The sequence below is a fragment of the Meleagris gallopavo genome, chromosome 5, assembly GCF_905368555.1.
Source record: "Meleagris gallopavo chromosome 5, MGAL_WU_HG_1.1, whole genome shotgun sequence".
NCBI classification, from domain to species: Eukaryota; Metazoa; Chordata; class Aves; order Galliformes; family Phasianidae; genus Meleagris; species Meleagris gallopavo.
Window position 1 is genome coordinate 45,670,550 of NC_139408.1, and position 25,527 is coordinate 45,696,076.

Here is a 25,527-nt window from a genome sequence, read left to right on the forward strand (position 1 = left end):
CACCAAATATTAACATGTTGAAATTTCAGCCTCAGGAAGTTTTAATGGAAGAAAGAAGCTTGATCACTCAATATAATTTGCAACCTATGAAAATTAACATCACAAAATGATATATAGCTATGCAGCTCTAAGAATCACGCAGTTGTATTCAAATCATTTCCCACGTCTTTCAAGTCTACAGTTCAGCTCTTCCTCTGTTTGCAGTTTCCACTTTCCAAATGGATGATCCAACTGATGCATAGCTCAATGTTCATTCTTGTGAGTCATAATTAATAAATAATCATATCACATACACATAGTTTTACAGGTATTCTTAAAATGGTTTTACAATTCTATTAAATATATAGATAAAATAATCACCGCTATATAAAAAAAACATCTTTTTAAAACAGCTGAACTCTGAAGCTTTGCATAAAATTCTGTAGACACATTCATTATAATCTAGAAACTCAGTTAAAATACATTTTAGAGCTCAATCTATCAAAAACATTCATGGCGTTGAAAAAGCGATTGTCTTTTTTTTCTTTTATTTTTCTTTTCTAACTGCAATCTGTACTTGCCCTGATCATTTCCTACAACCTGGCACAGGCTGCATTCTTTTCAGTTTGTAGATGAAGTGATTGCTTAACTCATTTCTTCAGCTGTAAGACATCTGCCTCATAAACGTTTAGCAGGCTTTTGTCTTTAATACTAAACCATTTCTCTCACTTTCTATAAAATTGCAATGAAACACTTCGCAGTTAAGCTACACAACAGCAGTAACATTGAAACATCCTGTTACAGCTGTTTTGCAGCCTGTAATGGTGCTTCTCTGAACACCAAACACCCTTTTATCCAGTAATCTACAAGCACTTCCCAACACTTACACTTCACAGTACCTTACTATGCATACACTTGCTCAACAAGAACTGATTTTATAAATGGTCTTAACAGATCAGTACCCATATATATCTGAATTCCACTACTAAATCAAAGTACCAAATGAGGTCACTTCAAGCTTCGCACTTTTCAAAAACCCAAGCCTTTTTTTCAGGAAAAACCTCCTTATTCAGACCATGCACATATCTGTTGGTGAGACAAAAGATGGCCCACTAGCCTTTAAAATCTCAGATGCCTCAAGACAGTCACAGTCTTCAAGTCAGCACATTAGAAAACCCTTTGCTGCAATGAACGCTTCACAGTCAGGCTTTTAGACTGTAAGCTAAGAATGGCACACAAAGACCAACAAGGAGCAACATTTACAGAACAAGGAGGGCACTTGAGGGATTAGATTCTGAACTGTGGAAGAATGATGCAGGCTTACACGACATTTTAAGTAGGAGGAGCTGCTGCTCATGCAGTTGTCTTTTATTTATTTGTTTGTTTGTTTGTTTGTATATTTTCTTTCTTTCCTTCCTTCTTTTTCAGTTCTAGATAAAGGCAGAACTCTTTGAGAGTTCAGTCCGTTTCCACAATCAGCTGGCCACAGCAGTACTATTTGTAACTCTATTACTCTGGACATTCTAACCCACAAAATGGCTGAATAAGGTAGACTGCTTCTGTTATAGTAAAGAACAAACAAACAAACAAATAAAAACAAAACCAAAAAACAAAAACAAACAAAAAAAAACCCAGGCAAATCCAAATGGAAAGCAGCCAAATACCAAGTATCATGGATTTATTTAGTATTATTTTCACCAACTTTAGAAAGAAGCTGCAATCTCCATCTTTTCTCACGCCAGGCTGGAAAGTATATATTAGCTTAAAGATGGATGAAATGATCAAGACAATTGCTGCATGCTCTCTGAGATTTAAACTGCTCGTTTTGCTGCCTGAGCCACTGACTATTAGCAAGAGGGAAGAAAAAAAATGATGAGTTTTCTCCTTCTTGGAAGTTAATAGCCTACTCTTCCATTCTTTATGGATGTCAGTGGGTTAGGTGAGACATCCAAAGATCTTCTCCTTCCAATTCATTTTCTTAGGAGAGAGAAGACAAAATGGAAATGATTCTCTTTGACTGAACTCTGATAGTGGTAAAATTCTCCAAAAAGACTGTAATTGAACTCCAGATAATCTCCATTGACAACTAAGAAATTATTGCAATTGAACTGAATTTGAAGACTTCTCTTTCACCCTGTAGTGCACTGGTACCCTTCCTCTGGCTAAAAACCTAAATCAAATACCCTAAAGTGATCACTGATGTGGCTAAAAGTTAAGAGGTAGAAATGGCTTAACTATGTCTGTGCACAGAAGTCTATCCAGTTAAACTAGAGAATAAACAAAGGCTGTCAGTATTTATCTATATTGAGTTTTACTCTTGTCATTGATTTATACACTTAAAGAATATTGCTAACCCTTTCATAGCAATGCACTTGTGCTTCAACGGTAGCCTTAGAAGTTAGACTACCTACCATATTTTGTATCTTTAAAAGACAGAAATGATCACATGATCTGGTAAATAAAAGCATCAGAAAAACCAAATCAGATGCTGTCTCACAAGCAGTGAGGTACAGTATTAAAAACAAACAAAAACCACCTATCTGATCCTGATCTTTCTCAAAGATGGCCACCATCAGTAAATACAAAGTGTATTTCTTCAGGTACTCTGCACAGAAATTTCTGGATTAAGATTTCTCACATGATCCCCCACTGCTCCACACCCAATTTGTTCCTGCAATTTAAACATAACAGGTTTTGAATAAAAATGAATTTACATCCTAAAAAAAACAATCTTCCCTCCACAAATAACCCTCCACCTGATTTTGCTGCTCCACTGGACTGCCTCTAGGATTATAGTTAAATTCCTGCAGCGAGAATGTCTCAGCTCCAACTCTGCTCTACCTCTACCTCTCTCAAAGAACTCCATGGAAAAAGAGCATTTCAAGCCTTGCTCTTGCAGGAGGGCCAGATTCATGGACAAGCCAACAACAAGTCTTCCACTGCTGTTGGGCCCTTCACAGGTAAATGAAGCCAGAAGAATAATTTTTGATGACTAGAGCTCTGAATTGTTCATAGTTCTACTGATAATTATCCATTTTTATTTAGCATCTTATAAAGCAAGGCACAAATGTACAAAATTGCAGCTACTGAATCAGGTCATTTTTATATATATTTACACAAGTGTCATATTATAAAATGTGCTTAGACATTGTCATAGCACAACAGTAGAGGAACCGAGGAGAACCTGATAGTAAATACAAATACCAGGTCCTATATTTCTGCTTGTGCTTCACCTGAAATAACATACTTATATGTAGATACACAAAGCAATCAAGCCACCGTCTTTTATTTTTACACACCTCACAGAGATCACACTTTGAAGCTAAAAAGCTGTGGAAGGACTAAAAGGCAGTAGACAAGCACCCAGAGGAAAACGATGTAGTAGAATAACTCTGATTGCTCAACACTTGGAGTCTGGCAAGGAGGTGCTGCAGTCTTATGTGTTTCCACATCCTTTTTCATCCTAAAAAATAAGAGAGAATTTGTTAAGAGGCTGGAAAAACTGCTAACATTTACATTAAAGATCAGAGAGCATTCTAACAGACAGCAATTTAATCAGCTCTTTCAACCTACTTGGTTGCAACCCAAGCTACACTATAGGATGCCTAATGAGCTTTAGCAGGTGTTTCCTAAGGACTCTAAAAACAGCAATTAGTACTCTGAAGACTTGGACAGGATCTCAGGTAGTTAAAATACATGCAGAAACAGTTCATTTGACATAAGCTGATTTTCATTGGTCAAAAAGATACTTTTTTATTTTTTAACTTTCGGAGCAATAAACATGGCTTTGAGCAACAAGTGTATCACATTTTACTTATACAGCGTATCAGACTTGACATACTGTCTCCAAACCAGCTTCTCTTAGAGTTTCTCATGTCAGATACACAGAAGGAAAAGCAAGCAGCCCTAGACTTCAGGAAACACACTAACAACTCAGGTTGTTAGTTTGCATGATAACTCCAGATTACAACCACAATTTTTTTTTTCTGGCTTGGGCGTCCTGCTCCCTCAACTAATGTACTGAATATGTATGTATGAATATTACACAGAATGTGTTCAATAGCAGCAGTCTGCAAGCAAACAGTGGTTATAGATTGCTGTGACAGCTATTCACATATATATTTTAAGGGAAGCAAAATTGAGACCACAGCAGTAGATCTTGCTATTCTGTGTGCTTTTTGCCACATTTTAACTAGAAATTCAAGGTGGTACTAATTCAGTACCAATCAAGAGGGAAAATGTAAAGTAATCAAGTGAAGTAATGTTTATTTCTTAAATAGATATGTAGAAACTCATACCAAAGGGATACACATTTTGAGTTCAGGATCCACCACAGCACCGTAAGCCCAAACTAAACGCACACACACAAGTTGTAGAAACTCACAAGTGCTCCAGGAGAGGTAAGAGTTCTGTTGAGCACTGTCTTTTCCTAGCACTGATGGTGCTAAGCACTGTCTTGACTGGCTTCTAAACTTGGAAAGAGCCAGCAATGCCAGAGGCCTCACACAGGAAGTCCTCCCACTCTTTTCTTGGTTTGAAATACCCACCACGTAGGGAAAGAGTTCACAGTCCTGCTTAGACAGCGAAGCCTTTCCTCTCAAGTCAAGAAAAGACATTTCTAGTTAAAGAGAGAGATCGAGCAACAAAGAAGTTTCGTGTCTCACGCCTATGGGAAATACTGACCCTGAGCTAGTACATAAGATGTACCATTGGTCTACTACTACAGTTAATTTTTATTTCCCTTTGTAACACTGACAAAATTACCTAGAAGTTATAGATTCCTTGCATAAGATTTTGTCTGAAGAACTACTCACCCAGTGATCAATAGATTTTCACCCATTTCTGTCATCATCTGATCCTTTTTACCAGAGGTTTCCTTAAACAAACAAGTAACAAAAAATAGATGATATAAAAAGAAAATAAAATTCAGTCTCTCATACACTGGTAGTTGTGTGCATTCTTTGCCAAGTATGTCTAGTGTTTACTCAAATAAAATGAAAGTGTGCTCCTAAATTTATCCCACACCCGTGCATCCCCCATTGCAGTCTGGTACATAATCAGAAAAGCAAAGAACTTTCCTCATTCACACAACTTTCTATTGGTTTTGACAGCATTGCAAAACCAGAGCACCTGTGTGAAACATTAGTTACCCTGAATATTGTCAGCAACTTTTCTTTACAGATCGAAGAAGGCCCACATTTTATTTTGTGCTGAAAAGCCATATTCCTACTCTTGCTTAGCAGACCCAAACTGATGTTGCTGTCCCTTGTGAGTTAAAAAAGAAAAAGCATTCAGAGCTCAGTTGTATAGTGTGCTTGCAAGAAATCAATATGAATTACATCTGCGATAAAGGATGCAGTTTCACATTACAATTAAATGTCCTCAAGGGCTAGCTGCTGTTATTCAGAGAACATATTACATCACTACTACAAAAGAAGAGGCAAAGAGCCTCTTTGGTAAAAAGTGCATCCAAAAGACACTCCACATTTTTGCAAGGCTCTGACTGGGATGCTCACATACACAAAATGCGTAAACTAAAATAAATTGCATTTGCAAATAAAGGAAGCTTCAAAGAAGTGAAGTGTTTCAGCTATACAGTGGTGACAAAGTAAACCTCAAAGTTAGAGTGTATTTAATTGAAATATTAAGTAGTACTTTGTGGGCTTTTTGAAGGATCGGTAAGATGCCATTTCACTTGTATGGAAGAGTTCAAGAATAGCTTAAACTGTTACAGGTTAAAGCACTAAAATTCTTAGAAAACATTGGGCTTTTGCGTTAACACAGAACTTTTATAGAGACTTTTTGCAGTATTTGAACTTTTGGAGTTCGGGAGAAATCGTGAAAAAGTGATAGAAAGGTCAATTTCTACAAACTTACCATCTCAGAAGTATCAGGAAACCTTTTTCGGAGAGAAATGTTGGAAGCATTGCCACAAGTTCTGGAACGTACATAAAAGCAAAGTGTTTTAATTCATGAAGTTTTGCTTTGAATTCACTGCAATTATGCAAACTAGTTTTAGGTTACACAGAAATACAAACGTGTCGTTGTGTGTTTTAGTATATGGATTTGAATTTATTGTTAACATTACAAGCAATAACTTTGGGAAACTTTAAATTGTTGTTGTTTTTTAAATAAAAAATCCAAATGCTCAAATCTGAATCTTTTTTTTCCTTTGAAAACATTATCTGATACATTTTTTGCACCTTTTACATCATCTAGATTTAAGCAAGTCTTATAGCTAGGTGAGATTTTATGGTTGTGTAGTTAAAAAAGAATTGATAAATGACAGGGAACACAAGCTTGACAAAGGAGGTAATGCTTTCACCTCAAGTTAAAATGCATTGGGATTCCAATTGGTTTTGTGTAGCAAAGTTTGTACAGCAAAGTCACATCTTGTCCCACTTGCACCAAATCACTTGATACATTTAAGAGAAACACAGAAAGAAGCCAATGAGTCCTAGAAGAAGTCCACAAGAAATATTCAATGGTAATGACATACTTTAGAAGTGCATCATTCCTATCAGTTAGATGCATTTCAGACAAAGTCAATGTGAAATACCTGGTCAACTCCTGGCTATTAGCAATTTCTTCCAGTTCATCATCTAACAGCGTAGTATGCCCAACTTCTGAGATCTGCAAGTCTTCTGCTTCCATCGTATTTTCCTTTTTTTCCTCCCCATTACTACTATCTTCCAGTCTTATTCCCGCCGTTGCAAAGTCATCTAGATCGTCTCCTATGGCCTGTTGAAAATAAGAAATGTTTTGCATCAGACAAGACTGGTTCCCCAACCTCTTAAATACCTCAGAGGTGCAACTTACTCAGATGCTATATTACATGTAGTATGAGATTGAGGGTGTTACTAAAGAGAAAAAAACACAAATTTTGAAAATAATTTCGGATAACTTGAGCTGTAAAGTATCATCAGTTCAGCTTACATGCAATTAGTTGGTAGTTCTTTAAATGTAAGAAATTATGACATGACTGAGCTCTTTCAAGTAATGCTCTATGATTTTCTTTTTTTTTTTTTTTAATCTATTTCCAATTAGCCTGTTGGAGATAACAGCAATTTGACTTCATTGTCCTAATAAATGTTAGGACCAAACCAAGTTTAAGCAACAGAGTAATGTTCAAGTACTTAAATGGATATTCATTCCAGAAAACACTGTCCCTACTATGCTAGAAAATGTGTAAGGCAATTCAAAATCAGTGTTTCCAAGAAGATAAACAATTTTGCCTAAATCCAAACCACAGAATTATTACCAGAAATTGCCCTTCTTTCTCCTCCAGTTTAGATAAGCCTGCACTTTACTCACATGACTTAACCTACTCAAATTGGTTTGTTTTCACAGACAAACTTGTCTAGATTCGGACAACAAAAATTCCTTTACCTGTATCCTTTCTATATCAATAATATTGCTTCCTGTTCATTTCATTAAAACTTATTTTAAACACTCTCTGTCATAATCTTCTCTGCCTAGAGCCACAAAGGGGCTTCAAAATACTTTAAAACATGAGTAAAATTCAAATTTCTGCAGTGTTATTACTGCTCAGTCTCTCTTGTTAATGCCAGATCTTTTCAGGGAACTGCAATTCCATTCTTTCCAGTAGAGGGCTGTGGCAAACAGTGTTAACAAGGCAGAAAACCAAGTACATTTTATGCATTTCTCTAAATGGCATGCAAAGTGAAAGGAAATCCTTGAGTTCAGGCACTAACCCCCCATACATACATAAAGAAACACAGTGAATAAAAAATTAAATACCTCAGGATGCTGTAGAATCATGGAATCTTCATTGCCAGTGGCTTTTTGGCTGTCTATTTCAATTTCTATCTCTCCTATTAGTAATGGCACTTCTTTTTCATAGAAAGAACTGCTATGACTGTTTATATCTATTGTTTCCTCCTCTCCATTCTCAGTACCCATTTCCAATGAAGGGACACCATGATTATTCCCTAAGCCTGGTTCTGGAGCATCCTCCTTGTAGCCCTGTGCCAGTATCCCTTTCTCATGTAAAATATCTGTTACTGTTTCAGAAAAAAATTTGTCATTTTCAGTATCATATCTTTCAAGACAAGGCTCAACATAAGCATCCAAAACTGCTGATATGGGAACGTTATAATGTGGATAATAGAAGAGATCATGGGGTATTACAGACACTTTTGAAGAACTGAGTAGCACTTCTGCAGAAGACTCATCTCCATCACAGCTGTCTGAGTCTTCTCCATTATTGGGTCCATCTGAGAGAGAGTCATCAGGCGTTTCTAGCAGTGTAGATATTTCTTGGCTTTTGAGATTAGAACCATTCAATGAACAATGGTTATTTTCTGTTGTCTCCAAAACAGGCGATTGCTTTGTATGTTCATTTTCTGGCTGTTTCAGTACTTCCTCATTTAGAAGGTGAAGAACATACTTATGTGTATCTTCTTGTTTAGAGGTAACTTGTGGTAAAATAATTGAATTTTGGGAATTGCTCTCTTCTACTTTATTTATAGATTCATCTGTAAGTATACCTGAAGTCCAAGACAATGGACTTAAAGAAGAAGTATTGGCTGAAAGGCTCTTTGTTTCATTGTCATATTCAGTATAGGTTTCTTTTGTTAATTCTTCAGAATAGTCTTCAAAAGAGTCAACGGAATTTTTCTGATCTGTCAGAACAGCCGGAGAAAGGTCATCGCTCTGTTTCAGAGGATCATCAGCTATGCCACCATCACCTGGCATCAACTTATCACTAAGAACTTCCCAGGAGGAATTTGATTCATAACTGACAGATCCTGTAATTTCCAGTGAAGTAGGTCTTTGTGGCTCATTTTCAGAGATTTCCTGAGAATCACCTGACACTTGACTCAATTTGCCATTACATGCTTCAGGAACGGTTTCTGACAGAATTCTCTCAGGGGTATCATGAATATGAACCTTTGGAGGAGCAGGGTGACTCCTTTCATGATTAACAGTGTACATATTTTTGTCACTTTCCCTTAAAATCAAGATTTTGCTTTCCTTTTCTGAAGGCGTGTCTTTAATGTGAACATACGTAGATTCAATTGGAAGCTCCTTCTCAGGATCTGTAAAGTCTTCCTATAAGTAACAATACACCATTAAAAAACAAATTGTGTCTCACATATCATTTTACTTCTCCCAAGTGATACAGAAACCAACCCACTGCCCCTTTAATTTCTGAATGGCCAATTAATTACTCACATATTTTAAAAGGAGGCAAATCAATCTGGCAAGTAAAGTGAGTTGAACAAAGCCACTTGTACAGGAAGATTAGAATGGAGACAAGCCTGCTGCTCAGTTCTTAATATTTTCGTCTCTCCGTGCTGCATTTGTGGAAACAATTGACTTGGGTTTTTTGACTCAATCCCAAAACCTGGCAGTAAAGTAAACCTAACAAGTGCACTAAATCTACCATGAAACATAGTAATCTACTAGATTATTCAGTTCCGATGGACTGTATTAAAAATAAATAAATAGGTAGGCTCTTTTTTTGCCATTAAAATGTCCAAAAGTCTTAAGACTGACAAATATTAATGGCAATTTAATTTAATAATCATGATTAGATTATTATAACAATTTTAATTCCAATGATTTTAGTAATTTCCACCGATATTATAAGCTATGAAACAAAATAACACTTAGAACTTTCAGTCACTAAATGAGAAGGAATGGCTCTCACGTAGGAATCATGAGTTACGTGCATGCAATCAAGCACAAAAAAATTACCTACATACTCAAGGGTCACTAAATCCCTTGGAAACTCTTTCAGATCAAAAAGATTGTGCTAAGCCAGGTTTGTCAAGAACCCTTTTTCATCTTAGGCAGGTCTTTTCCCAAGCTCCTAGGACTTCTCATTTCCCCTCCAGTTTAAAGTCTCTTATTGCCTAGCTGCATTTTAAATTTATCTTATTTTTGTCCAAAGGACCTTTGTCAGTCCCTGCTGAGGTCTGCTCCTCAATTCTTTGCTTTTGATAAGGTTTTCCTTAAAGCCCCGGCCTTTAAGCTGTAATGTATATTATGCTTACAAATGAGGGCCTTTGACAGTTTTATTGACAAGATTCAGCCTGTAATGTCTTGTATCTGATACAATACTGCTAAATTCAAATGGATTGTGACTCTCATACTTGAGAAGCTTGAATTCAAAATCAAATTGAAGGTCAAATAAATTATCATAGATGAATGGATAAACTTCACTTTGTTCTGAAATAATTATGGCAAAGTAGCAGAGCCTATGTAAATATTTCTAACCTTTGAAAGCTATAACTGGATGTAAACGTTTAAATGCAGAGTTCTACCTGAAGCAGCTGAGCAATCTGCAGTGAAATCTCACTTGACTGGACTTAACAAGGATGAGAAAAATTACAACAGAGTTTGCGGCTTATTTTAAACAGTTCAGAAAGAAACCTAGAAGATAAATACAACACCTGTCCTTATTAATTACACCAAAGCAAATAAAAAAGGGACATGGCATAAGAGTAAACACTTACTCCCTCCAGCTCTGGGAAGTGTTCAAGGAACTGAGCCACGTAGGTCACAATGGACTGCTCATCGGGGGATTCCACCATTATATCTGTGGGGGAAGGCGTACAGCATGTCAGCATATGTGGCCTGAAAGCAGTTTGGCAGAGGCACAGACTGCCAGACAGTTATCTGCCTTTACGATGAGCAGCTACAAACACTTTTCTTTTGCTGACAGATTAGAGATGGTAGAATCCTTTTCATTGTTTACAGTATAAAGAATTCTCAACATCTTATTCACATTATTTTTTTTTCCTGTTTCCAAACACATATTGAACCCTGACCAAGGTCACTTTTCATCCACCTGGAAAGTGTAATTTACAGCATATATATGTTGCTATCGCTTGACAGTGATCTTGTTGAGTGACAGCACAGAGACTTATTTTTAGCAGACCCTATTCTTCTAACAGGTGACACATAAAGCACAGTTTGGTTGTTTGTGCTTTCAATCATAAAGTCAAGGCTTAACACCTGTGTAATAGAGTTCAGCAGAAAGCATGGTAAGAATCAGCTCCACTTGTAAGCATATGTTTATCTGTACACTTATATATGCTTGCATACATGTATTTATAGACATACTATATACATGAATCATAGAAGAGTAACCGGGAAATGCAAACACACGTGAATAAGTCTCTACCCATTTTCCTGGTGTGGTGAATCACACACTTCATCCTGAAGTGACATTCTGCCTCCATGGACTGCAGGCATTATGAAATGCTGTTACTGCATTGAGACATCTCTCCACTCAGCAGGACAGTGTCTAATGTCCACTAGCAATATTGATGTCACGCAGCATCTAATCACTAACCAGGACCAATGCACGTAGCTAAAATTTTGGTAAGGTATCTGGACATGCGTGACTGGAACCACGTGACTACCAGCCAGTGACCAAATCTTCTTTCATATCAATGAGTTCCACACACCAATCACATCAATAATCCAATCTCTGGGAGGCTTGCGGTAGGTATGTCAATGCAATATTAATGTACTCATGGTAGTCTGAACGTTACCTAATAATGCTGATGTAAATGTTTTACCTTCTGGCTCTAGAAGCCTAGGAACACCCAGCTTGTTTTGTGCAATGCTAAAAGCATCCTCCAAGTTTTCTCGAGCTGGTTTTCCCAATGCATGCTTCATGTCTACCAAAGTGGAGTCTATTGCTTTTATGATAGCTAAGAAGGCAAGGCCGCTCCTCCAGCTGCTGGCAAAGTCCTGAACTGCAACACCGTATCTAAACAGAATTACATACAGTTTACATGGCAGTTGTGTTAAAAATCCAAAGTACAGCATCACCATTTTCAAAGATTCTTGAAAGTTGCACAAGTCACAACATCCATCAAAAGGTACAAAATACTTCAATGAAACACAAGTATTCGTAGACTGGGTCAGTGCAGTCAAGAACCGATATCAACCTGTTCATAGGAAACAGCTAGTGAAAACAAAGCCCTCAAGTACTCTGCAACCACATTTAACATTCACAAAGCCTGTGCGATTCCTGTTTCTGCTGTTTTCCAGCACTCTCACGCCATAGCTTCGGATGACTGCCAACACCTAAGTACTTAAAAAACAGAAGCATAAATGAGTCACTTTCCTGTGTATTTGGCCTTTGATAGCAGAAAATTGTACTTTGCCTAATGCAAATAGCACCAGTATACGTATAGATCACAGGTGTGTTAGGAAAAAAACACAGATTTGCAACAAAATGCTGCCCCAGAATAGAAAATACTGCACAAGTCATTGGTGAAGACAACTATAATGATGCTATTACACTTCTAATAGCTCAGTTGCAAGAGCGATTTTCTCCATTAAATGTTCCAATTTGTACTCCTTGACTAGGATAAGAAGTCTAAGACCTTAATTTTTCTCATTCTCTTTGTGCCTCCTCCTTGTTAATGTCATTATCAGCATTACCTTCAGAGTAAAACTGTGCTTCCTATGTGGTCTGCATTAGCAGCAATTAACTACAGATCTCAATGGAGCAAGTTTATCTGCACAACAAGCACAACTACCTCCACTGGAGATAATCAAGGGATGCGGTCCACAGGACCAAACACTTAAGATGTAAATTTGTATCTTCAGTTCTCTATATGGAACATCCGTGCTCACATGTAGATTTGGACAAACACATCTATCAACAGACAAAAATGACGAATATACAGCTATCCTACATTTATTAGCAAGTTTGACCCATGCCCTCTTTTATCTCTGGCAATCGTCTTTTCTGATAATATCATATGTAAAATATATGCCAAGCATTTATATGTGCACTGGATATCTTACACTGAAAAACTTGACAGCAATTCTGCCTGGCATTAATGATCAAAATGTTTTGGTGAAAGAATTGCTTTTTTATTAAAGAGGAGAGAGATGTGTTGATCAATGGAAATGGACCCCAAATTTAATGTGTTCTCAGGAAACAATTTAAGATTTGACCAGTTTTCATATTTGATTTAGAAGAAACAAAACTTCTAATACAAATTCTATTCTAGGCACTCTACAGTACACAGAGAAACTCCCTCAGGACTGCTGCTTAATTTAAAAGGCTGTTTGTTGTTCAAGTCTTTCACTATGGGTTTTTTCCCCTTCTACATTTCAACCTTTATTTATGCCTACCCTTTAATTAGTAAAAGATATCTAATAGACTGTACAGAGGTTGCAGGGAGGGGGAAGAGGGAACAATCCTGTTTTAAATGGTGCAAGTTAACATTTAACATCAAGCCATGAAACAACACAGCCCGCTTCAAGGTCAGATGGTTGCTTTAGACACATGTACAATGATACGTCTACCTGCAGCTCTCTTATGCCTGCAGACTTTAAAAGCCAGAAGAACCCACTGCCAGGGTGGCACATTAGGAAAGAGAAATGAGCTTCTGCTTGAACAGGACAGGCGGGACACAGTTTTTTATGACAGCTTGTTTGCTTACTTTCTGGTTTTCCTCTGAACCCAGAATAAAAGGGCTCTGATGGCTTTTCGCTGATCCTTCACTGTGACAGACATGCTTCTTTCTATGTTAGGAGTGCTGGGGTATGATGTGTCTGACTCCGGCCCGCTGGGCCCAGAAGAGAGGCTGGACGAGGAGGAGTTCCTGTTGAGGTTGCCTGTCAGCTCTTTAATCTGTGATAAAAAGTGAAACACACAGAACATCGATTTAATACTGAGTGAATGGAAAACTGTGAATGTTTGTTTTCAGGCAAACCAGCATACTTTTAAGATAACAGGGCCATTGCTGAACAACTCTCAAATTGTACTGCACAGACATGACAGCTGCAGCAGGCCAACTCACAACCCCAGGAAATGGGAAGGGCAAGGAATTGGTTAATGTTGAACAGAACAAATTCATGCTAAACAAAAATCAAAGAACCATGTCCTGAAAAAGCAGTTAGCTGAACTGAAATCATTCTCTTTTCACAGGGCTCACTGAGTGAAATATTTTATGTTAAGAAATGGTGACCTACAACAGCATTCTTATCCTACCCTTGGTCAGCATGGATAGCTGAGTCCAAAGTACTCACTACGCTGTTTTCATGTGCCTCCATGCTGTCTGTTGCCAAGTCTATCTGGCCAAACTGGTGCTGTGCTGTGATGTTTGGTTTGAACTGCTCAGCCACACAGAGAAACCCCCGTGCCACTTCAAAATAGCTGTTTTAGAAATGAGCCCAAGGAAATCAAAGAGCATTAGAGCCTCATAGTCTTACAAGAACTGCAGAAACCTTCCCTCCATCACTCTCTGTTCATTAAAATTTGTATTGTCTAGAAGGTCATTTTCAAAATACATGTAGATTGAAGCAGTTTGAATCTAAGCCTGGGGCTAAATTAAATTTCAGGTTTAACTCAGTTTTATCAGGACTGAAACTTCAGGCTCTTCGAGATATTTCATTTGGCTCTCTGCATCAGTTGCGAACTTCTGCCATGGTGAAAAAGTCTCCAGAAATCACTGATTCTGCATGGAATTTACCACCATATTAGACTGGATCCAGATAAGGTTACTGAAAATGAACTGTAACCTGGAACCAAACCTGAGACATTGGTGCAGGTCCAGGGAATCTGGAGCAGAGTCCTGAGAAGTCCCAGGGGAGAAGGGACAGGAATAATCTGAAGCTAATTCTGGTCCAAGTCAAATCAGGGCTTAAATTGCCTTCTATTCACACCAGAACAGATCCAATAAAATGAAAACAGCTGCAGGTATAAAATTAGCATATCTTGGGAGGGAAAAGGTCATGTTTAGCAAGCTTAATTATGTTTTTTAGGATTAAAAATCAATTTTAAAAGAATAGTATTTGGCTGGAATAGATTGATAACACGAAGGCTGTTGACTTATGATTAAAATATTCGAGTTTTATTACCTGAAAAAACAGTATTATATTCCATATTAGTCCAAGTACCAGAGAGGAATTTCCATCTGCTATTTCTGCTGCATCAATGCTAACAAGCTTTACCTGTAGAAGAGATCATAAATTCAGAGACAAATTCAGATGAAACAACGTAAATACAAAAATATATACTGGCTTAGACTGAGACCATTGGATATACCCAGAACACTTCCACCATTGGCCAACCAGCCAACTGTAAGATTAAAATCTCTTTTAATGATAATGTGCCTTGATCACCGCCACTCTGCTCACAGAGCTCTCAGCTCATGCCTTCCAAACCTCTAGCAAAGTCTGCAGAACAGCAGTGAGCTCATTAGTACATTTAAGATTATAAATATATTTCATCTGTACAAATATGGAAAAAGATAGTGTCCTCGCTGGTAGATCTAATTCTTAACAAGCAGAGGGCAGGCACATACCTCCCTGCCTTCCTCTCTCTAAATTGTGACAGATTGGCTGGAATGCACATAAAACCTGAGGAAAGGGATAGGACTGAGGTCACATCTCTTAAAAAAATTGAAATCATAGTAAGAACTGCTCACTTCTGTTTTGCTATGCATCTCCCTTCTCCTTGCTTATATCACTTCACGCTGCTTGTCAAAGAGCTCTGATGAAATCACGTAGCAGGAGATAGGTTTGCATAATCCAAGCACAGTCTAGTGTTTCCTACATTGAAGTTTCTTCCACATAATAACAACAGAATGTTATGCTCTTAGACAAAACAAACTTGTTTTTGGCAAAGCTCACGAAGGAAAGAGGAAACAAGGAAGCTGTCAGTACTGTACATGGCACTCAGAGCCCAGCATACAGCCCATTTATCGTTTATTTAGAAATTCCACACATGATGAATCACTTTGCAGAGCTTTACCTTGCTGCCCCAGTTCCACAGAAGCATACACTGATGGGTTCCACCCACTCCGGTTTAATATCTAATCCTGAAGGTCTTGCAGCTGAGGCTTTTTGCCAGCACTTTCATCACTACCTCTCACTAAGTTTGGTTAAGCTGAAAAACGGGGAGCAGAATAGCTTTTTATCTAGTGGTTTGCACAACAGTTTTCGATCCCAGAAAGAAGACACCTCTGGTTGCCATATTTCAAGGCTCAGATTTTCTTACCAGCTGCAAAGTAATTGGCACAGGAAAGCTTTAAAAGCATTAAAAGTTTAAAGTTTTAAAAAAACTTGGTGCATTTTAGTAATTGTCCAAAATGAGCATTCATCCTTAGACTGTTCTGTGATGGTTCTGTTGTCTTATTACTGCTTATGCTTGTCACCTGTTCCAGCTGAGCTAATTGCTACAAGCTACCAGCTGCTTACTCTTAAGGAAACAAGAAATAAATAGAAAAGTAGTTGTTTCGGCAGAGCCAATTCAAAGGCTGCCTGCATCCAAGGTTTTGCCTGCCTGGCTTTGTTCAGTGAAGTTCTGGATTGTCACCTTGTGAGGTCCTGGCAATCAGACCTGCTTCAGCTGCAGCTCTGCAATGTGTTGACATCAACAGAAAGAAAAAATCTCATCTGCTAGCAGGCCTTAGTTGGCTTTGTATGAAAAGCATAATCTTGCAGACTGTTGAGAAATTTAAGAACTTGTAAGATATTTCTTAGCAATTCTATAGCAGGCCATGTAGACCTACACATTTAGGGCCAGATCAGCCCCCACTGGAGGACTGCAACATCTGGAAGACATAAGACGACTTTCTGACCTTTCACATCCTCTTCTGAGGAACTGGATGAAACCTTCAAAATCTATGAAGCCGAAAGATAGTCACTAATGTTTCGCATTGTACTCATTCCTGCATTGGTGCTCCAGTGACCCTCTGCTCTGATGAGTACTACTACAGGATCTCTGGAGCAAGAATTAAGTTCATTACAAGAAAGCAGCAAGGTGGTATTAGTCACTGATATGGCATTCTCTGTGAGACAGGGTTTTGTCCCTACACACACACATATATCAGATCTCTTCTTGCCTATGAAGCTTAACTCTCCTTTATTTATACCCTGGAGTTAATAGGATCATTACATTTTATCCTAAACAATATTGTGGAGAAGTTGCAGAAGCTTATTTCAGCTATTAGACGAAAGATCTTTCAGTACAACAAGAAGGCTGTAATTCTTTGTGGGTATGGTCCATTTTTCTCTTCCTCATTCTGAAAGATCTGAGTATACCATATAAAACAAGCTACCATATGGCTGAGGACTTCTCTTGACACCATTACATAGCTTTGCAAGAGCAGACAGCTTTTAAGACACAGGTCACACTGAGAACGCTTTGGAAGAAAGCTCTAATGGGAGAGATCCAAAAAGGACTGAATCATTCCGAGCTACAGGGTCTGATCTTGCTTGTTTCCTTCCAGCTGTGTCAGTTTTTAGGAAGTGATGTTGCAGTACTACTAAACTAAGAAGAAAGTTATATCCTTACAAGGTTTTGATTCCTGGAATTATGCGTTTATCTCATGTTCCGAGATTTAATTTTCTCTTGCCTTTGACTCATGATCAGCTGCTGCAGCAGTTTACCAGATAAATACATTATTTGTAATACTGAAAGTATTTCTGATAAAAGGAAAGAAAGCCATCTACCTTCAAAATAATTGAAATAACGCCTCTAATACTCACTTCATAAAGACTACTTGCATTTCTTCTAATTTCCTTTTAATATTGGATTCCTGGTCCTTTAATCCTACTGAACCTTTACATTATGAAATGAACAAATAATCCTTGTGTTAGACTCTGTAGGTGTTCTCTTTGTGCATTTTTATGTGGCTTCTCAGCCTTGCTGCTAAGGTAAATCGCAGTGTGAAAAAAAAAGCAGTACGTTCTTCTTATGTATATGCCATGCATCACCCTAGTTGCAATTACAACTACAATTTGTGACATACATCCAGGGAAGAGACTAAAAGCTGTCTTTAGAAATACTCACATTACTGTCCTCCAGGAACTTAAGTGCTTTGGCTATGTTGTTCAAACGAAAAATGCGATGGGTTGAAGATTTGTATTCATGCATCTAGGAAAAATAAGCCAAAAAGTTTTTAAAAATGGTGGAATTATTCACCCCTTCACATAAAGCATTAAAAAAACAGCAAACACAGAGGCAAATCAAACTGAGGAAGTAAAAATATTGCCATCTTCTCTGATCAGAGAGTGCTTCAACTATGTGACTGGCCCCAGCTGCTGCAAAATGCAGTTAGCAACCCATTTTCCTGCTCTCTAGATATTACATCTCTCCTCAATCAGGAGGTTGATTATTTATGTAATCAGCCCTAAACACGTTCAATAACAGGACCTGATTTACCTGAAAAAAATCATAATACATACATTTTTTTTTGTCTTAAATTAAATTGTATCATTCTATTTAGGAAGCATGAGCAGTTTTGCTAGCAGGCACAGGCAGGTGGGAGCAACAACCTTCATTTTGGCAGAGATGAAACAGATTTGTTGCATGGCTGCCTCCCTGCAATTTCATGTTGGCACACTGCTTTTATCATGTATGCAGGAAGACCCAGCTGCCAACACAAGTCTGGCCTCCCTCCCTGACCTTCCAGCACACAGACCAGTGATTGTCATGTGTCTCCCCTCCAATTCCTTTCCATGTTGCTCTCAAAGCTTTCTATGTGATTGCAGACACAGACAGTACTGCTTCTGCTACAGCCCAAACTGCATGAATATTAAAAAATAGGTGGTTCTGAACATATGACAACAATGAGCATTCACTCTGCAGTATGAAGCATCACAAGGTAGTTATAAGAGCACATGCAGCAATGTGGCTGCAGAGCTGGTCCCTCCTCTCATTCAGAAGTAGGAGTAGTATACCCACAGAAGAGAGTACTTACTGACAAGGCTTAAGCTGAAAGAAAAAATTGAAGTCAATTGTAATTGGTCATTTCTGTTTGCATTACGTATTTCCATTTCTGGTACATGGAATTTTAAATAGTTCTTACAGTGAAAGAAAAAACAGATTCTGATAAGTAAAACTACATCATTCGGATTCAGACCATACCAGTAAAACCAAAGAAATCTGAGCCAGAACTAAACTCAGAACAACACAAAAAAGCATGCAGCATCACCAGGCTTACTCAGTGTCATAATGTCTTCAGACAAAATAGAAAGAGAATTCATGGACTAAAAAAATAATACAATTTTCTCCAGCAAATTTATCTTTTCTTCATAACATGGCTTGAGCAAACTCAAAACAGAGTATGTGAACATTAACACATCTAAGCCTTAAAAAACCTGGGGGGGAAGGAACATTTACAATGATTGCACACCACTCATATCTCATGGTTACAGATTTCCTTCAGATTTAAATTACAGCTCAGGACCAGCTTGTAACAAAAAGAAATAATGACATAATTGCTGAAATACTTCTTATTGTATGCAAGTCACGGGACCAAATTCTCACTAATTATTTGAATGTCAATATAGCGTTACTTCCAATGTGTGGAGCTCCATAGATACATAGGTTTCTCTCCCTTGCATACATACCAGTTTTTGTCCTGACAGGACTTCCAGTAGTGCCATCAAGATTTTGCCATCTTGTATATCCATAAACAAATCTCTCACTTTCAGAGGAGGTTTGCACTGTGAAGTAAAGAAATGAGGTAGCTTTAAAACAGCCCTACTTGGTGAGTCACTGTTACTACAGAGAACTGGAAGGAGAATTTTACAAGACAGAGATACTAGAAATAAATCTCAGCCTGCAGGAAGAAACTGACGAATCTTCTTCACATCACTGGCAATTCTGCCTATAGAAAGAATAAGATAAAACTGAGATATAGTACCCACCTAACTGAGATCAGACAAGGACTTATCCCAGATCTCATTCCTGTCTCCTCTGTAATGTTTCTGGTGGTGCCATTCTATATCCCGCTATTTTCTAAGCACTTTAAATAGCAATGTATTGTGTCTTTCTTCTTGGTAAACTCCTCCAAAAAGAGCCATCTCTCCACTCCACTGAGGTGTCATGCTGTGTGCTGTGAGGCATACAACGAAGTCAACACTGCCCTTAGGGGCAGTCTCAGCTGCAGCAGCGATGCTTCATTCAGATGTCACTTGCAGCTGTGTCCCTTAAGAACCAAGTCATTTTATTTCTGATTGGGCAATGCACTACTGTTTCATTAAATGCTGCTTCTGGTAAAATGAGGCTGTACATTTTTATTACTAGTCTTTAATCTAGCCAAGAATACTAAACTCAAGTCAATGCTCCATACTGAAAGAAAGAAAAGTAACATTCATTTCAAGATTTAAAAAGCTTTGGGTTTGAAACTTTCAGATTTCTCATTCACTCCTAACAAAAACAAGAACCTCCAGAACTCGTAGGATGTAGACTGCCCCCAACTATCCCATTACCAGAGCCATCTCCTCTCAAAAGATGACCCAAATGGGATGGCATGCTCTAAGAGGGCACACACCATGCCACAAGTTTCCCAAAAATGTACACGAGGAGGCCTTCAATGCTGCTTATAAAAGAAGTGAATCTCCCGCATACAGAACTGTTTCTTTGAGGATAAAGGCAGAAGCCATCTCCCCTCCCTCAGAAGGTGTCCCTATGGAATCACCAGTAATTAGAAATAGCTTTAGCAATGTTCTCATTATTTACATGGATGCATTTGTTATGCTAGTTCCAGAAAAAAAATAATAATGTAGCAGTAAACTTTTGCTCTTTCTTCAGAGAAGCACTTTTCTTTATTGAATCAGAGAGGAAAAAAAATTGTATGTGCTCCAGAGAAAACAATTCACCTACCCACAACATTTCTAAGACTTCATATGTTTGGCACAGACGAATTAACAGCTCCCTACAGCCGTTTCATGATCTAATTCCTTTTGTAAATGAAAGATCTTTTCCACAGTTACATACTTGACAAACCTTTCTGACAACTTTCAAACTGAAAGCTCCAGAGCCTGATTCCCAAAGAAATCACTCACAAAGCATTGTCTTCAAGTTGAGAAACCTTTGGGAGCAACTGATAGTTCAAACATTACCAACTGGCCTTATTCTGATTTTCTAGAGAGACTGAAGATCCTTTTATTCCTTCAGTAACATTCACTGCATAATAGTGGACTTAAGCAACTCTTCATGCGATGCTTTTCTTCTACAAAACCTTTTTGCTTTACTATGTTTGATGTGCAGTCTCTTCATAAGAAGCACACAATCCAGACTATAGTTTAACTCACAGCCCAAACTTAGTTCCTATCTGCACTTTATGAAATTTAGCCACAGGTACTAACAGCACTGTGAAGCCCAAACTTCAGTCCAAGTTAGGATTGTTGGTCTGTCTCATTCCATGACTGCACAAAGAATTGCTGCTGCTGCCTCAGTAATTCAAAAACTTTTTTTTTTTTTTCTCTTCTCATTCTCAACAACAGGAAAACCCTTCTCTGGATGTCTAACTGCTCGTGAGAGTTAGTACTTATCTACTACCAACAGGAACAACAAATTGGCTTCAATAGTCATATTACCTACCGTCTGATTAAGAAATAATTATACTTCAAAAATATGGGATGTCCAAGAATTAGTTCTCTAACGTAATTGGATATGTTAAGATCACAACATACAGGCTTTTGGAAAGCGAACAACAAGTAATTAATGTTTCCCATCTGGAGATCTGGGACAAAGCCAGGTTCTGAGGACTGATCTGTCTTTGGCCACTGTGCCTCAGATACTCAAACTTCCAGTCGTGGGGAATACATAGCAACCATCCCTTCAGAACAGCCTAAACCACAATTGATTTTATGTGGCTATGTGGGGTTCTATAGGAACATGCAATCAGTAGCAAGGAAGACACAAAGGTATCTGAGATGACCTAAAGCCAGCCAAGCATTCATTGAACCTGAAAAGGAATTTTCATTTATACGGAAACAGGTTTCCAGCTTCCCTCATTCTTCTACAAATCTCTCCAGACACACAGAAGTCTTCTTTGATGACAAATTGTAACTATTTTAAAATATATAAATGTAGTCTGCTTCCTACTGTGTCCTTGTATCTCAATATCAAGACAGCCAGTCTTACCTTTCCCAAATGTAGGTTTATCCATCTTGTAAAGGTCCTCTTCTGTACATTTTCCCGTTCCACTACAAATATCAGAAACAAAACACAGCACTTAAGTTTCCAGAACACAGCACGCTCACAGGAAACTTCAAAAACTTACACACAAAAGAAGCCAGAATTCACTGGAGGCAAATAAAACAAATATATCCCCTAACAGGAGACATAAGGTCTTCATCCAAGCATGAGCTATGCACTTGTAGACGCATTCTAAACTACGTAGGAAAAAGGTTCTCTTAGTTTTCAATGTAGCTTTTGAGAACTGAGTTTTAACTTGTTGTGCACAGCTCTCCAGTGATGTTAGACTCTGAGCCGGTGGTTTGACCCTTCAATTTATGGGATTATGTCCTGACACCCACATGCAAATTGGGCTGATGTGGATTCCAATGTGCTTAACTTGCAAGCACAAGGAAACTGGACCACGTTAGTTAACACAACAATTTGGTCTTCAATCTTAGGAATGGAAAAGTTGCCTAAAAACTCATCTTCCCCAATCTTCCATCTAGTGAATTTCAAATTAAAAAAAAAAAAAAAAATCAGAATCAAAAGTCTCTACACTGATTAATCGTTTTATTTGTATTGCAATAAGATGAGAAGCACTTGTGACTTGCCAGAAGTGCTGTACGCTGGGAGCTGTACAAATAGCTCTAGTGCCAGCTGAAGAGTTTTTAATCACATGTGCCATTTCCTGAATCCATTTCCATAGCAAACTACAGCAAAAGTGCAAGGGGAATCATATTTCTGACTAATCTTCTAAAATAAAAGAGTTAAGCATAAATTTTAAATAAATGAAGTAGACTGAGAAAGTGATATTTCATTTTAGAGACAATTATTCTCAAGTGGTTCTCCAATTTCACTAGAATTAAGGAAATCTGGCAATTTATAAACAAGAAACATTAAAACTAGTTATATGCTGTATTTCAATCTACACATAGAGCATATTGAATATATTCTACAATCTTTTCGTGTTTCCTCAGCCATGCAAGAATAGCTAACCCATCTACTGAGAAGTCACATTCTGTAGAAGTCTGGTTTGTTTTTATTGGTCAGCCTAATTATAGGCTAAGTAGCAGCTTCTGTAAATCAAATTTTAATCTTGTTCTTTTTGATCATTTTAACTGAAGGGTCAGCAGCCTCTAATCATATATATAATTGTTTTCCTTTTTTTGATGAATTGGAATAGAGCTTTCATCATGAATTACGTCTATCACTGATGGCCACTCGGGCCTTCTAGGTCCTCTTATTCCTGTAAAACCTGATTTTATGTAAGATGGTTTAAAAAAGTCATTACCCTTTAAGTGCTTTAGAAAACATGGAAAATGCCAAACTAATTATTGCTGTTGGCTTCTCTTTTAAAATAACTTAGAAGAATCTGCACAGATTTGAAACAGTTCTCTACAAATTCAACTGTAAATTATATTAGGGTTCTAGAATATCTGTAAAAATACCCACAGCATTTACTACCTACAAATCTCACAATACAATAAACCATGAGACAGGTCATATCCTTCTTGGGCTTCTCTCCCTTCAGCACCTCAACCCCCGAGCTGCCTCTCCATGTACTCACACACACCCACGTCTGTTCAGAAGTGCCACGTGTCATGCAGAGTCAAGGGCGTAACTTCAAAAACTGACCTGTTAAAATTAACTTTGGAGGGTCAATAGAGGTTAAAGTTAAGCCAGATCTGTCCCCAGATACGTTGCTTTTTGTTTAAATACATTGTTGGTGAAAAGAGGCAGGCAGCGCAGCAGGAAATGGGGCTGCGTTTGGGACTCCTGGGTGTCAGGGAAGACTGGTTGCCTTACCAAATGGGATGGCTAGACAGATGTTCAATGTCCACCAAAATTGAAAAGGAAAGACAGAAGGGTACACAAAGCAAAAATATGTTTTCTAAAGCATTTTCTATTTTCTACAGAGGCTTGGTTTCAGCCAGGTCCTATTTTCACCAAACGCTTTGACAATTTTCATTTTCAGGGTACATAAGGGTGCAAGTGAGAGCCGTGTTTATTTAGATTGTCTGTACGACAGAGGACACTGTGGCTCCTAATTTTGCTGCAGAAATTCTGCCATCAGTGTAAATCAGAGCTGCAAATATGCCTGAAAGGATGGGTGAGCCAAACTGGTATTACTGCTTCAGGAAGTTCACACACCAAAAAATAAACCAGGCACACACAGGAGAGCACTTATGTATATATACAGATTCCTGAAACCACTCAGCAAACCTTTCAAAAGCAAACAGGCTGCTTCCAATAAGAATGATGACTCCAGAACAGACATTGGTTCTATACTACTCTAAAGGAATAGTAACTGAATGGGGAGGAGGAAAGGGGAGAAAACTTGTTTCTAAAATCCCTAAGGCAGACAAACCCCTAATGCAGGCCATCTGCTTGCCCATGGAGTAAAAATGGAAAAAGTTCAGTGCAGGTATTTACTGATGCGTTCCTTTAAGTGCTATTCTTCTCCAGCTCTGCAGACCTCCCAGTTCTGATGCAGCCCCTCCTCTCTGTGGCCTTTTCATTTGTGAGGATTGTGGAGACTCTATAAACTTTATATAGTTTCTATAAATTAAACGGAATCATTTTTTTCTCCTTCACACCTACTTTTGTATAAAAGTGAAGAAAATCATTCAAGTCTGAAGTTCGTATGCTGTGGTATACAGTCTACTGAAACTGCACTGGGTTTACTGGGCAGCTAGAGAGCAATAACACCATTATAAAACAATAATTACACACACCATATGGCTGGTCTGCACGCAAATCCAGTGCATTATGCTGGAAAAGGAGGATGCCTACTGTGAAGGAGGCAAGGATGTAATGCTAGAAGGCAGTAAAAAGTTAAGAACTGCTATTTCAGTTATGCTCTGCTCAGATCTTGACACAAGAGACAAAGATATAAACAGGAATTTTGACCACCACACAGAAAGTAGGCCTTCCATACTCTTCCAATAAGCCCAAATGCAGCATGCTTTCACAGTAGAGTCTAAGGTTTTGCAGAGGCATGTGATTTTACTGAAGGACACAGGCTCTGGGACAGATGCAATAAATGAATTGTCCCACAACCACATCAGTAAGCAGTAGCCACAGCAGAGCCAGCTCACATCCTTTATGATTTAACAGATACTAGAGCATCAGTACAACATGCTCACCCTAATGAGTTTGCAAATAAATAAACACAAAAATACGTATTCTGGTTGTCAAATCAAATGGAAAACATTATTAATTTGTCACAGAGCAAAACCAAGCTCTTAAAAGACCTCTTGAGCAAATTCAAGGCTAAGCTGATACGGACAAGAGAGTTAGGCTGGTTCTCTTTGTGGCACTATTTCCTACTAGCCTGAGAATTCCTCAGGCATATACTGCTAATGTCATTTCTTCCTCCTTCAAATCTCCTCAAAGGCCACTGCTGTTGCAATACCTAAAAGAAGCCAATCCCAGTCACTATGTTCAACAGCAAATTGGAGATAGCAAACACTGATTTGCTTTTAAATACTATTTATTATGATCTTGTATAACCAGTTATGAACAATCCTTGGAGGCACACCACCAGAGGGCTGGGCACACAAAGGAACCAAGAAATGTGGAAACTGATTCGAGTGCAACTCTTATCAGTGTGTAGTTACATAGCT

General features: G+C 38.1%; 1 protein-coding gene across 2 annotated transcripts in view; it reads right to left on the reverse strand.

Annotated features, from left to right (window-relative positions):
* Window positions 1-17: 17 nt before the first annotated feature.
* Window positions 18-25,527, reverse strand: part of CLMN (calmin) — a 72,916-nt gene continuing 47,406 nt past the window's right edge. The window contains exons 1-13 of one of the 2 annotated variants that reach the window (XM_085225566.1): window positions 23,366-23,519; window positions 21,866-21,927; window positions 19,342-19,437; window positions 17,780-17,863; window positions 14,842-14,934; window positions 13,422-13,612; window positions 11,535-11,728; window positions 10,464-10,546; window positions 7,741-9,054; window positions 6,539-6,720; window positions 5,857-5,917; window positions 4,794-4,855; window positions 18-3,442 (exon numbers count right to left, since the gene is read on the reverse strand). In XM_085225566.1, coding sequence (XP_085081692.1) covers window positions 3,289-3,442; window positions 4,794-4,855; window positions 5,857-5,917; window positions 6,539-6,720; window positions 7,741-9,054; window positions 10,464-10,546; window positions 11,535-11,728; window positions 13,422-13,612; window positions 14,842-14,934; window positions 17,780-17,863; window positions 19,342-19,437; window positions 21,866-21,927; window positions 23,366-23,504 — 2,715 coding nt within the window. In that variant the 5' untranslated portion in view covers window positions 23,505-23,519 and the 3' untranslated portion in view covers window positions 18-3,288. Of the gene's footprint in view, window positions 3,443-4,793; window positions 4,856-5,856; window positions 5,918-6,538; window positions 6,721-7,740; window positions 9,055-10,463; window positions 10,547-11,534; window positions 11,729-13,421; window positions 13,613-14,841; window positions 14,935-17,779; window positions 17,864-19,341; window positions 19,438-21,865; window positions 21,928-23,365; window positions 23,520-25,527 lie in introns of those variants that run through there. The other variant, XM_085225567.1, reaches the window with a different exon arrangement.